The sequence below is a fragment of the Euprymna scolopes genome, chromosome 17, assembly GCF_053919585.1.
Source record: "Euprymna scolopes isolate OS-2025 chromosome 17, ASM5391958v1, whole genome shotgun sequence".
Lineage (NCBI taxonomy): Eukaryota > Metazoa > Mollusca > Cephalopoda > Sepiida > Sepiolidae > Euprymna > Euprymna scolopes.
In genome coordinates this window covers 21,597,193-21,609,676 of record NC_136498.1, presented here as the reverse complement: position 1 = coordinate 21,609,676, position 12,484 = coordinate 21,597,193, and the positions used below count along the sequence as shown (strand labels likewise).

Here is a 12,484-nt window from a genome sequence, read left to right as displayed (position 1 = left end):
TGAACTAATGCCGAATAGCAATTATATTCACGTTTTTTTTTACTTATTTATTTTTGGATGATTTTAAAAATAGTTTAGGTTGTTTAAAAACTGTTTACGTAATGTTTCTTTAATGTTCCGTAATATAAGATTTTTTACAAATTTATAAAACAGATATGAAGAAAGAAATTCCATTAGATTTACGAGAGATTCGAACTCAGTTATTGAAAGTTAAATTTGGTTGTTTTGTTTACAGCATATCCACTGATTTCTCGTTATTCAATATTGCATCTGGCTTTTTGGTTAAAATTTTATGATTCAAGTTCTTTATATATTCAATAAGTATTCATGGTGTTTGCTTTATTTTTTCTTTTTGTTTATTTTATAGAATCTCAATATTTTTGGGGTTATTTATATGCCGAATCTATTAAATTTGATACAACTTTATACTTCAAGTTATATATATATATATATATATATATATATATATATATATATATATACTACCAGTTGGAGGTGTATGTTGAGCAAAAAAAAAAAAAACACAAAAAAAACGGTCAATTTTTTTAAAACTTTAACCTCTATTATGACTCCTTAAAATTTATTGTTTTGGGCTTAAGTTAGATCCATGTCCAAGGAATCTATATCTAAAATCTCAAGTGTTCAGACCCAAAATTATCGGAGGAGTTTGGTAGAGCTCTCAAAGGTCAAATCGTTAAACTTTGACCCGTTAATCGCCAAATTTTAGGCCGCAAACCGATCACATCGATTTTCCCAAATCTCAGTAAATTGTATATCAAATTTCGAGTCTGTAGACTAAAAATTGGAAGAGTTATTGCGTAGGGAAATGTACACACACAGACACACACACAGACAGACAACACTTTCACTTTTATATATATATATATATATATATATATATATATATATAATTTTTTTATTACATTTTCACCCCAAACAAGGCACATTGCCACTTTGATGTAGGGGTCTACTATCAGGGTCATAAGCAACAGGGGTACTATATAGAGAGTTGGGCAGCACTTGAACTTCTGCATGTAAGTACAGTTGGAGAAGCAAGGACCCGGAAGGGAATTCCAAAGTCTAGCAGTTCTGGGGAAGAAACTCCTGGAATAGAAATCTCTCTTACATCTAGGGATATCTACTATGTAGGGGTGGGATTTAGCTGCTTGTCGGGTTTGTCGGGGGTATTTACGTCCAAATGACCAAATGATTTCTACCGAAAAGATATTGATAATCTTGTTGAACGTCGGGAAAAAGTTGTGAACACAAATGGAGAATACATCATTGACGAAATAGTTGTTAGTTCATATTTTTCTTTTTAAAAAAGTGTACAAGAAATTAGTTGGTAACCTAATATTTGTCGAACACAAGCATTTGAGGAAGCATCTGCCTCATAATCAATACTTTTATGACCTTTATGCAGACGTTGATGATTGGGGTTGGGTTTGAGGATAACAAAACGTTTGAGGAAATTATAAGGAATAATTGGGGTAAGAATGCAAGGATAAAGAGAAATTTACCGAATGGAGATCACATCATTGATGAAATAGTTATTAGATTTTATTTTACTTTTACAAAAATGTAGATTTAAAAAAACGGCGAGAAATTAGTTGCCAAGCTAATATTTGTCGAAACAAGCATTTGCACACAATTTGGAACGGATTCCTTTATTTAATTCGCGTGGTTAGCATACTCTCGATCCAGCAGTCATGGTCGGGTAGAGGTTTTAAGCAATTCGCAATTGTAATCTCAATATCGTGGCTACTGAGGATTGGGGTTTCAATCACCAGAAGAGTGTCGTTTAGAACTGAATTGTACTTGGTACATCCGGGTATTTTCACAACCTTTCGATCAATGTAACATTCGACTTCCTTCAAGTGTATCTTGTCGAACTCAGAAATCTTTCTGTCGAACCAGGTAATATGCACGGAATTTCGAACGGAACCGTTTATTTAATCCACAGAGGTAGCATGCTCTCCTCCCGTCAGCCAATTGTATTTTTGAGTATCGCCCGCACTGATGAGGGAACCCTCATTCCCCAGAAATGTCATTAAGAACATAATTTTTCTAGGACTTTATCCATTACGTCGAGCAAGGATCCGTGGCGCAACTGATAAAGTACTTGGTAGGATTCGGTTGCGAGTAAGATTCTTCTAAAGGTTTAAAGTTCAATCCTCACTGCGGCGATATTTAAAAATATAATTATTTTTTCTCGATAACTTGTTAAAATAATAAACACAGGAGGATTTGGTAAAGATTCAGAGAGTCCGAGAGCGTTATTTGTGAAAGAAAGTGTTTTACAGTTTAATACACATGTTAATTTAGGCTGTGGCCTTGTGCGTTTATACATCTGTAAAAAGTATAGGGATGTAGGCATGTGCATATTAACGATTTGAATGATATAGGGTATGTATGAAGTTATGTGCGATGAAGTTCGGTTAAAGTTTAGTAATCCGTGTGTCTCTCTCGTTATGCGTGTTTCATATGCAAACTTTTCTCCCAACAAACCTAGATCCGACGTGTCATAAGCATTTGCGTTCTCTCTGGGAGAGAAAAAAGCAACAACAGTAAAGCAAAGAGAAAACACTGTGTTTGGGTTTTTATACTACGTGCGAGATTTGAAAGTGAATAACTCTTGAAGGTTTGATTGCTTGACGGAAACTGCCGATTCGTCTAATCGAGAGTCAAAAACGTAAAAAAATACATACGCTGCTGGCGTGTGTTTTATTTTTTTCAATTTCTAATAATTATTTTGAGACAAATTATGTTTGGTGAAATAAAGGAGTCACCTCGACACAGCGTTTATAAAATTAACTTAGTTTCTTAGATCAACAAGTGGCGCCACAAAAGAGTTCAATATAAGCGCAAAACATGTCTGTCTTATAATTAGTATTTTTTATGGCTTTTATGCAGACGTTTTAAACCATCTGTTGATGAGGATTTGGGTTTGGGGATAACAAAACATTTGAGGAAATTATAAGGAGAAATTGGAGTAAGGAATGCAAGGATAAAGAGGAAGGAGAGGAAGAAGGAAACAAAAAGAAAATAGGAAAAGGAAGGGAAAAATCAAAAAGAAAGGAAACAAAACATTTTAAAAAGAAAGGATAAAGAAATGAAGGGAGAAAACAATCTGAATGAATGGAAATCCTTTTTATGTTTGGTGTTTTTTTTTTTACTCCAAACAAGGCACAGTTACACTTTGATGTAGCGGGCTACTATTAGGGACATAAGTTACAGGGATATTATGAGCAGCAAGATATCTGTTTACATTCCACTTGAACTTCTGCATGTCAGTACAGTTGGAGAAGAAGAAACCCGGAAGGGTATCTCAAAGTTTAACAGTTCTGAGGGGGGGCATTAACGTAACGTAACACGTGGCCGCAACCGAGATTGAACTTACTCTACAAGTTTATAGTGTAATTTAAATCTTGTCCGTAGTTGAATATTTGATGCTTAGGGCTATCAAGAGTATTTTTTAATCGTAACGCCATCACCAGATAGGTTGCCTACCAATGCTTAAAAGAGGCCTATCCACCCACGAGAGAAGGATAGACTGCGCCAGTTTCCCATCTAGTATTTTACCGCGCGGTACATACAGCGCCTCGCCTTCCCAAATTGTCACCCATCTGGTACTGACCAGGCTCGACATTGCTTAACTCCGGTGATCTGTCAAGAACCGGTGTAGAAATGTGATAGCGCCGTTTATCACCCAAAACAAGGCACAGTGCGACTTTGCAAACTATTCGACCAGAAGGCTTTCTGACATCTAGAGATATCTACTGTTAAGGCCGAGGACTCAGCTGCTTGTCGGGTTTGTTGGGTGTATTTGCGTTAAGGGGGGCACAAAGGCACAAGGTTCGTCGGAGCATTCACCAATAAAATACTTTTAAAACAAGCAGATGGATGCAACATTTCGTCAATAAGACAGAGGTTAAAGCTCAGATGACCGTTCAGGTTGGCGACTCTCTTTTAAACTCTGTCCATGGGCGAGGGACTAGTAGCAGATGCACGAGCCCAGGTGACAACAATAATCCATACATGGACAAATGGTGGCCTTGTAGAGGCACAGGATACTTTCAGGCATAAGTAACTTTCTAGCGCGGTAGAGAGAGCCATAGTCTTGGCAATGCTTCCTATGTATCTGTTCCAACTCATGTTCCATGTGAATGTTAAGCTTAAAAATTTTACGACATGTCAGCTGTTTTTGATTTATTTATGTCCGATTTCAGTCATTTTGGTTAAAAATATTTTTATGCTTCAGGTCTTCAAATATTTATTCATGGTGTTTGGTTTGATGATTTTGTTTTACACCGTATATCAAGATTTTCGGCTTATTTTATCCAGAATAAAGTAATTTTAAAAACAGTTTTGTGTTTCAAATGATTCACGTTTTTAATTAGTATTTTTTTATGGATTTTATGCAGACATTTAAAACCATCTGTTGGTGAGGGTTTGGATTTGGGGATAACAAAACATTTGAGGAAATTATAACGAGGAATTGGATTAAGGAATGCAAGGATGAAGAGAAAGGAATGAAAAAGAAAAGAAAGAAGAAAATAGGAACAAAGAGGGAAAGATGAAAAAGAAAGTAAACAAAATATTTTTAAAAAAGAAAGAAAAAAGATTCAAAAGAAGAAAACAATATAAATGAACGGAAATTTTTATTATGGTTTTGTTTTTTTGGCATATCAACCCTTTTCGATTTATTTTATGCTGAATTCAATCACTTAGAGAAAAAAGGTTTTGTCAATTTTTTATAACTTCATATATTTACTCATGGTGTTTAGTAAAAGGTTTAGTTGCTTTGTTTTCCTGCATATCATCAGTTTTCAGGTTATTTAATGCCGAATCCAATGGAAAAAGTTTTTTATGCTTTAAGTGATTTATATCTTTTAATAGTTATTCATGTTTATTGTGATTGTTCTATTTTACGGCATATCACACCTTTTTCGAGGTATTTAATTCCGAATCCTGTAATTTTTGGGGAAAAGCTTTTAGGCTCCAACTTCTGTATAACTTCCGAATATTTATTCATGGTCTTTGGTTATATATATATATATATATATATATATATATATATATATATATATATATATATATTAGGAAATTTATTGTCTTTGTCGTTGCAGAACATGATTGAGTTTGCAAAGTAAAAGGAACATAAAAACAATAACATCAATGTTTGATGTATTTTAGGTCGAGAATACGGTGTCGTCAGACAGAATGATCTGATAGCGCCAGGAAATGAAAAAAAGGAAAAATGAAAAGAAAAGTACAAAAAGAAAGGGAGTTAAAAAAAAATAAGATACAAGGAGGGGAATGTGAAAAGTAAAAGAAAAAAAAAGAGGGTAGGACAAGACAAGGCGAATGAAAGCAAAAATAAAGGAAAAATGAATAGGGGAGAAAAGGAAGAAATATATATAGGAAGTAAAGGTAAAAAGTATAAAAAGAAAGAAAAAGAAAGAAAAAGAGCGAAAAAGAAGGAAAGTGGTATAGATGAAGGAACATGTTAGCATAACAAAAATAAATAAGATAAAGAAGCCAGAAGATAGGAAGAGAGGGGGAAAAGATAACAGAGAGAAAAAAGATGATATAAGGAAAACAAAGAAGTCAATTGGAATGAAAGAAAGAAAGAAAGAAAGCTGAAATTAAAAAAAAAAAAACAGAAAGAGAAGGAAAGAAAGACAAAAAAGAAAAAAGGAAATATGAAAACAAAAAGAAAGAAAAAGCAAAATGGGAATTAAAGTAAGAAAAAAAAAGAAAGCAAAAACAAAATAAAGGGACAGTTGAGGAAAGGAAAGAATCAACGAAATAATCGGAGAAAGGAAAGAAAGGACGAAAAAATTACTCTTACCGGTTTGGCGTGCATGGTATTGGGTACCGATCTGCTGTACTCTGCCCTACGCATAACTTCATCATTTATTTTTCTTTCTATCAACGAGATTCGTAGAATTTTCATACAAACCATATTTCTGCTACTTCCAAACGACTTTTAGTCGCCTTCCTTACTGTTCAACATTCGCAATAGTAAACGAGAATTGACCATATGTACGTATCCAAGATAGTGATAATGAGGTATAACTAACGAGTTAATGGGAACCAATAGAACCACAAATCGAACGAGCTAGAACAAGGATAGCAGGGAATGAACTGGACAATTCTTAAGAAGCACATCATATTAGTATTTATAGAAAAGCCTCAAACTAGCAACATCACGTCTGTGTGTGTGAAAGAGAGAGAGAAAGAGAGAAAGAGAGAGAGAGAGAGAGAAAGGATGCAGAGAAGAAAGAATCAGATCATCAAATTTCAGAGATGCTCCTTCGTCTCATTAAGAAACCTAAGATGAGGCAGAAATTGACCAGCTCAAATTTGACAACAGTACAGATTTTGTGAACAAGTGTTTTATAGTTATTTTATTAATGAAAATGGCTCCAGACAAGACGTGAAGCCATCTCATGTAAAGAGCTATAAAGTCGTTTGAGATTTGGCTTTTATAGATCATAAAAAAACGGCCGTAGAGTTCATTATTTTTTATGAATATCCCTCCAGACAAGTCAAGAAGCCACTTGATGTAAGAGGCTTATAAAGAAAGGGAAATGCCAGATCAAGATGAAAAAATAGTCTACAATAAGTGTAAACAGGTAGATTCCGACCCAGAAAACAACAATTTTAACTTTTATTTGTCAGAAATATTGCTCATGGAATGTGAGAACTAAAGGACAAAAGAAGGGAAGCAAGAGTTACGAAACTGCTTAGATAAAACCTAATAGTGCTTTCTACTCTACTTTGATTATTTTGATAATTGCATTTCTTTTTACTTTTGTGTAAACTTATTATTTGTTTACATTAAAAAACAAATTGTTATAAATCTTACTTGCTTCCAGTGTAATTTCTCCAATGTAGATGAGATTGTGGCGCTAGAATGTTAGAAATAACTTAAGGCGCGAAAGAAAGTAAAAAAAACAAAACAAAACAAACAAAAAAAAAAGCAAAAAACAAAAAACAAATAAGAATAAAAGAAAAAAAAAGCGACTAAATATGGAATAGTTTCCACATGCGATTGTCAGCTGGGTTCATTCACATTCTGCCAAAACGGTAAATGAACAAGACAAGGAAAAGGGAAGTTGTAATTCTTTGAGGAAGGCTAAAACTCTAATTCCGGATTAGGTAAAAATTAAACAGAAGCTTTGACTCAACAGATGGAGATAAACTAAAGAAAACAAGTAAAAAAATATTACATTGTTTTAAAAAAACAAAAAAAAACATCGAGCACATGGCTGAAATGCTTCATGCAGCGTTTTGTGAACAAGTGTTTTCTAGTTATTTTATTAATGAAAATGCTTTCAGTCAGGAACTGAAGCCATCTCATGTAAAAAGCTAACAAGGACGAAAGATACTTATTTAACTGAGATAGCTAAGCAGGATGATAGGTTGGAGGAAAACTGTCAGTTCCCGGAAAGGATTTATTGCAATAGGACGCTGTATTATGGAGACCACTAGACCAAAGAGTCAAACAAGCTAGAACAAAGAAAGCAGATAAAAGATAAGAAAATTCTTAAGAATGCATAATAATATTTAAAAAAAATGAGTGAGTATAGCAACATCACGTCTGTGACAGAGAGACACATTGTAGAGTAGAAAGTAAATGTAAGACCGATCAAATGACATACATTTGTATGAGACAGAGAGTCACCAAGCCAAATATGTTAACGGTACTCTGCACATTCGTCTGATGGTAGATTTGTAGAGATAAGGAATATCCTCAGGCGTTACAGGCGTTTAACCCTTTATGACCTTGTTGAACTAATTCGCTCAGTCGTAAATAAATAAATATAACGGATTAAATAATGTGGGATTTGATTAAAACACGTCTGGTACGTATTACTTAAGTATCTGGGTAGATGCCAGATACCTTCACATTGCAACCGCCCATTGCTTACATTCAGGATGCCGTCATATGTCTCAGAGAGTGGAGGATTCCATTTGTTGTCATAAATTCACTTTTTTCAAGCATCATGGCCATTATGACTATCTTGGATACGTACATATGGTCAATAATCAAAGTAAGTTTATGAAATGCAAAAATTCTCAGTGGTAGTTTAACTACTGAACTTCATAATCTTTCCCGTTTGACGATAATCGCAGTATAATTACTCTTTTAAACTAACGAAGTTTAACAATAATTGTTTTTAATATCTACATCATAATTCAGGTCATAAAGGGTTAATTGTGGAGTTGAGATGAGGCTATGGTCCTGATTACTTACTTGGAGCAAATTTTGACAGAGTTTGCCTTTTTTCTTTTCAAAACTTCCGAAGGACTCAGAACGTATTTTATTTACCTTAATAGTAAGTTAGATACAACTACAAATATACTTTCTTTTTTGTTCCACGTAATTAGCATTAAACGGTATTTCCATTAACAGAGTTTCTTTCCAAGAACAGATAACCACAGCACTACTAAGCCATGGACAAGAAATACTTGCAACAAACCGATGTCATGAGAATTAAAATTTTGTCTATTCCATTCATAATTTCAATCCTGACATAATATTCTTCATAATCCAACTGAGAATCCATCCATTTCATTAATCATTATGCGTGAGTAATTTTGGGACTTGTTAATTCTTAGGAAAAAAAATTAAGTGAAGTAATCCAGAGAAGATTATTAACAGAAAAACCATAGAAGCCCATATAAAAAAAACAAACAAAACATATGCATAAACAAACACACATACACACACACACACACACACACACACACACAAAAAAAAAACACACACGCACACACACACACACGCGCGCGCGCACACAGACACACACAGACACACACACACACACACACACACACACACACACACACACACACACACACACAAATATTCGAAAAATTTTCTGTTTTCGCCTATCAATTTCTTTGTTGATGAAAAACATTCAATAATTGAGCCCAAAGACTGGATCCATTAAATATTTCTCCCAAATTTAATAAATTGTCAGCAATATTTTATCACGTTTCCCAATTGTCGTCTGCTGCGACTGAATTTGCTAAGCGTTTCTGCATATTCCGGTAGTTTATTCAACACGCCTGGAATATGGAGACAAAACGTCAATTTTAGCACGGTTTTTGCACAATTCTATCGCAGTCTGTGTTGTATTGTTTTCTGTTATGTACCAAACAATTTTATATGTTGAGAGATATGTGATGAATGCTGTGGAAAACTTAAGAAATCTTCTCTTGCTTTTCAAATCCTACTTGCCAGACCTTGTGTCACATCTGCTCGCTGTGTGAAGGAGATAAACATTGATAGTGACAAGGGTTCGTTTGGCAGGTTGACTTTCTTACCGACGTTTGTACACTAATGGCACCAATGCGAACACCATGAACTCTGCTGCTGGGAAAATTCCTTTCGATTAATTGAAATCCAATATCAGCAACCAATCGAGATAAAGTATTTTTTATAGAAATGACCAATCAATATTAAGTATTTTAACTAGTAAACATTGAATATTTCCGAGATCGATTTCTGTTGTTTTTGTTGTTGATACGACGGCTGGGGGAAGAGTTCGACATATTATTTAAGTGAAGTTGTCAAGATTGTAAGCCTACGTTTATCTGTCGCTTGTACATGTGTAAAATAAAACTGGTTGGTTTAAGATAATGAGAAATAGATGTTTGAAACCAGGTGTTAAAGCTGCCAATCAGGACGTATAAAAGAACTATCATATATTAACATTATAAGATATTAGGAAATACTATTCTAGGAAATCAAAAACAGAATAAGGCAAGCCATTGGTCCTTACAGATCTCACGACAATCAGGAGACGCAAACTAAAATGGTTCGGCCACGTATCAAGAGGAGAGAGACTTGCCAAGACAGTGCTCCAGGGAACAGTCAGAGGAGGAAGAAAAAGAGGAAGACAGAAGAAGAGTTGGGAAGACAAACTCACAGAATGAACAGGATTGAAGCTGAATGAGGCGGTCAAACATGTGGAGGACGCGGAAGGATGAAGAGGACTGGTTGACAGGTTATCTTCCGCGTCTCAACGGCAACCGCCACGAGGCAGATAAAAGTGAAGTAGAACCTTAAAAAAGGTTCAGTTTTGAAGCCTAAATTTTATGCGCTTGAAAGAGTACCCTGTAACTCCATTTTGTTTTCTTATACACACAGATAAATTCTAACCTTGTGTGGGAATACCTGACGAAGCCCTATCCTTGAGATAAATAGATTATACCTTGGATATGAGCTTAAACTTAATTTAGATGCAAGACCAAGACTTAAGAGTTTTCTGGATTGAAGGCGAATCACTCAAATTATGAATGAGAAACTACTAGCAAAACAAAAACTAAATACGTCCTAAAATTAGTTTCGAAATCCAGTAGGCGATATCCTTTTCTCCTCCTTACAACCTTTAACTTACAGAAGAGCCGCTGTGAGTCTATCTTTGCTTTATCTTTATTTTTCATGAGAACTGCTCGGCTGAGCTTTAATCTATGGTCCTCCGCTGCAAAACATTAACGACATACACTCATCTAGCAACAACCATAGCTTACGGTTTCTATCACTCTCTGTCTGTGTCTAAATCTTAATGTAAATTCCATAAACAAAGTTTCTTTCCTAGAACTGCCCACTTATGGAACTTATACTGCGTACTGATTTCAAGCTGACTACAATATTGTAGTTTACAGATCCAATTGAAAAAAACAAGTTCGTGTCGATCCATCCTTTTAAATAATCAAATTCTACTTAATTTCTAGATATCGATCATTATGATGTGTCATCGACCACCTGACATACATTCATCCTTGTCCTTGACTTGGATCCAGGCCTTGATAAGCTGTGATTCTCTTGTAAAAAAAATCAGTGTTAAAGGTTTGTTCATTGAAAGTGCACATTAACGATATTTTTTATTGTTGTTTTTGTATTATTAGGCTGGGTAAGAACTTTTGAGAGTTGGACAGCTTTATAACTTTGTAGATTATTAAGGGTTTATTGACTGGAAATATTGTAACATTTTATGTAAAAAGCAGTTCGCACGTGATCTTTTACGTTAAATGTGTACTTTTGCACACGAAAGTTTTCGCCAGTGAGCAATCAAGTAACTAAATAAAATGTTTTTTTTTTTTTACATACGTGCGCGGTTTATGGTCTTCATTCTCCGATCGTCGCTGTTCCATGCATGGGCCTTGAATCCCTCGTCGTTGTTTATATTCTGTTTGATTTAAGATGAATCTACTCATGCATAGACACACAGTGGAGTCTTGCTAAGGTTTAAAATATTTTATTAGAGAGAAAGAGAGAGAGAGAGAGAGTTTGTTCACTGTGGATGAGAAGAGACAATCTAGGTTAAAATTAATTCCTTCTTACCTGCTCTTCTAGTTGGGAAATGAGAGACGCAGACGGACCAAATAACAAGGTAACACTCGCTTAGATCCTCTCTACATATTCAGACACATGTCTCCTGTCTCGATTCCAGACTCAAAATAACTTTAAAAATTCTATTGTTTAACTCATTGAAAACGTGACGTTTCCACCTTTATTGCGACACCTGAATTTCTAGCGTGTTTTTTTTAGGCCGCTAAACTATGATACTCGCTCAATCATTCTACCCGCAACTAGGTCTATTTCCGTTTGCCCCAGGTTATCTAGACATGCACTAATATGACCCTGGTCTGACTTAATACTTATTAACATAATATTAATTTACTTGTGTAGAATTACAATATTCTGATTTTTATGAATAAATCTGTATAGGATTGGGGATACTTACCATGTACGGTAAAGGTTATAATCCTCGATGTCACTTTTCCAAGTTTGTTCCGAGCCTGGCATTGGTAAAATCCTCCGTTGTTCACGTTGACTCGGCTAAACCGTAAAGATCCACTCTGCGAGGAAATGCGATAATTCGAGCCTCGCGAATTCAGTGTATTTCCGTTGAAAAACCAGCTGACTTTTGGCTTCGGATTCCCGGATGATTCACATGGTAATGCGTACCGACGCTGGAAGAGGACAGTTGCGTTTTTGGGAGGTCGTGTTATCACTGGAGCTGAAAGAATATAAAATCGAAGAATATTATTGATTAATTAAATTATTGATTCATTAAATTATTGATTTACTAGACTATTGATTTATGAGATTATTGATTTATTAAAATGATCAATATCTAAATGTATTAAATTATACATGCATACATGCATACTCTAATACATTATATATATATATATATATATATATATATATATATATATATATATATATATATATATGGCTCTCCCGTTGATTTAGACGTATGAGCTCAGCCACAACAACTAAATTGCTCAGAATCGATGCAAACGATTTGTTTATAGTGGTGATAGATTTGGGTAGAACCAACCACAGTTTTTGGTATAACTGCTAATCTTTGTCAGTTCAATTGATGCCATGAGACAGAACAGACAGTAGACCTCAGATTTTTTTACATCAAAGTTTTCCCTTCTCCTAGATTCA

General features: G+C 34.7%; 1 protein-coding gene across 1 annotated transcript in view; it reads right to left on the bottom strand.

Moving 5' to 3' along the window:
• LOC145296709 (muscle, skeletal receptor tyrosine protein kinase-like) overlaps positions 1–12,484 on the bottom strand; it is a 669,635-nt gene that overhangs the window by 350,451 nt on the left and 306,700 nt on the right. Inside the window, exon 4 of the mRNA XM_080142688.1 lies at positions 11,769–12,044. Coding sequence (XP_079998814.1) covers positions 11,769–12,044 — 276 coding nt within the window. The remainder of the gene's footprint in view (positions 1–11,768; positions 12,045–12,484) is intronic.